Consider the following 2,365-nt stretch of genomic DNA (forward strand, 5'->3'; position numbering starts at 1 on the left):
ACAAGCGAGGGTCTGGGGGCTGCTGGGAGCGGGGCACGCAACTTTCCCGGGAGGGAGGGGGGAGTCGCGGCGGGCTGGGGATGCTCTCTTGCGGTGCAGCGGGGACCGTGTCCCCTTCCTCTCCCTCCAGACGGAGGCACTCTCTCCTCCGCTGCCGCACGGAGCCCCGGGCCGGTGCCCGCTGCCCAGCCCGCCCTCCCCGGGGCTCACGGCAGCCTCTTAACTAAGTTGCCGAGAAGCCATTTCAGAGCTGGTCCCTTCCCCGAAGAGGGAGAACACAGTCCGAACCCAGCGCTCACCCCCTCTTTCTGTACCGTCTTTTGCAGGCGCGGCTGATCCCGGCTAAACATGCCCGAAGTGCACAGGGCAGCGCGGCAGGCTCGGCCCCTTTAGCCGGGGGTGCCCGGGGGGCTAAGACATGAATTCCTCCCTCCCAGCCCCCGGAATCCCCTCCGGCCCTCTGCAGCTCTGGCAGGAGGAGAATGAGACCCAAGGTGGGCTCTGGAATGGGAGCCAGGAGCTGGGATGGGAAGAGCTGGAGAAGATGCTCTTCCTCTTCGTGAAGGAGCCCGTCACCATCAGCCTCACAGCAATGTACCTGGTGTCGTTTGTGGTGGGCTTTGTGGGCAACATCATGTCCATCAGGGTGCTCACCCGGAAGCGCCGGAGTCGGGTGTCCAGCCTGAGTGCCACCCGCAGCCTCCTCATCAACCTGGCAGTGTGCGACCTCATGGTGGTGTGCGTCTGCATGCCCATCACCGTGGGCAACCTCATCTACAAAGCCTGGGTGTACGGGGACTTCCTTTGCCGGGCAGTGCCCTTCATCCAGGCTGTTTCTGTCTCTGCCAGCGTCCTCAGCCTGACTGTCATCAGCGTGAACCGGTACTACAGTGTGCATAATCCACTTAACGCCCGGTCTTTCTTCACCCAGAAAAGGATCCTCAGCACCATCCTGGTGGTGTGGCTGTTGTCCTCAGGGATATGCATGCCCCTCATCTTCATGAACAAACGGGATGAGATTGGGGTGGTGGAGGGCTTGCCTCTGGTGTTTTCCATCTGCAGGGAGATTTGGCCTCAGGAGAGGCTCAAGCAAGCCTACAACTTCCTGCTCTTCTGTGCCCTCTATTGCCTGCCAGTCCTGTTCAACATGGTCATCTGCTTCCTCACGGTGCGCAAGCTATGGAGCCGCAGCAGCCAGCTGAAGGAGAGCACTGCCCTGAACCGATCTCTACCAGCCTCCAGGCTGAAGATACGGAAGAAGGTAGCGCAGATGGTGGTGGCCCTGGTCCTGCTGTTTGCAATCTCCTGGCTGCCCGTCTACCTGATGGACATCTGGATTGATTTCAACATCCCCAAATCCCTGCAGGATGTAACTCCTTCTCCTTGGATCCTGCAGCTCAGACCTTTTGCCCAGTGGCTTGGTCTCACCAATTCCAGCCTCAACCCCATATGCTATTGCTTTGTTGGGAACCTCTACAGGTCAGCCAAGGAAATTAAGAGCAAATACCACCAAAGAATGGTCTCTTTCTTTAATTTCTCTCTGTCCGAAGGGACAACCCGTTCCTCAGTCCCAGAGCTGCTCTCTTACCAGAGCTCAATGGACCCTGCAAAGAAAGGACACTTTGCCACCCCTACCATGGGCAGAAGATGTCAGGGAGGTCGTGGCCATAAGAACAAGTGTGGACACTTGAACTCCTGCCAGCATCCACCTCCAAACACTGTCTCCAGTGAGAACACTTCTTTGTAATTCACCCTCCCCTGCATTTAATGACTCTTTAGAGGACTTTCTGAACCAGATATTTTAATGATGGTAAAAAAACCTTTCTTCTAATCACTCCCACCACCAGTTCAAAAACTGAGACAGGGAAAGAAGCAAATAATGAGAGAAAAAGGTGACATATTTTAACTCAGATCAAATTTTAAGACAAAAGCTTTTTACTGGGGACAACTGGATGTGGAGCCTGTTGCCCAGTCAACAGCTACATAATTGCATAGATCAACTTCCCAACGAGTGAGCTCTCCCTGCAGCTCCATCTCTGGATGCAGAGATGCTGTTTGGATACAGCAATGATTTGACTGCTTGCTGCTGCTCACCCTGTACCGATAAAGAGCAGCAGTAAGAGGCACTCTGAGCTCCAAAACCCGTCAGTTGCAGTTGCAAGCAGTGAAGAAATGCTAGAAACAGCATCATAATAAAGTAACAGTAGAGGAGAATTTCACACACTTTACTACTTGAGATTTCATTGTCTGATTGTTTCAGTCCTCCATGCAAACAAATTCTTCTGATGTGAAGAGACAGAGCCAGAAGCACTAAAGCAGCCATCACCACTCTGCATTTGGGAATTCAAAAGGGATAATGTGGCCT

General features: G+C 54.1%; 1 protein-coding gene across 1 annotated transcript; it reads left to right on the forward strand.

The window, feature by feature from the left end:
• The first annotated feature begins 418 nt into the window (after positions 1-418).
• On the forward strand, positions 419-1,747 carry LOC101879640 (galanin receptor type 1-like). The gene has a single exon (XM_005145301.4). It carries the CDS (start codon positions 419-421, stop codon positions 1,745-1,747), a length of 1,329 nt encoding a protein of 442 aa, XP_005145358.4.
• Positions 1,748-2,365: the final 618 nt, after the last annotated feature.

The sequence above is a fragment of the Melopsittacus undulatus genome, chromosome 8 (assembly GCF_012275295.1).
Source record: "Melopsittacus undulatus isolate bMelUnd1 chromosome 8, bMelUnd1.mat.Z, whole genome shotgun sequence".
NCBI lineage: Eukaryota > Metazoa > Chordata > Aves > Psittaciformes > Psittaculidae > Melopsittacus > Melopsittacus undulatus.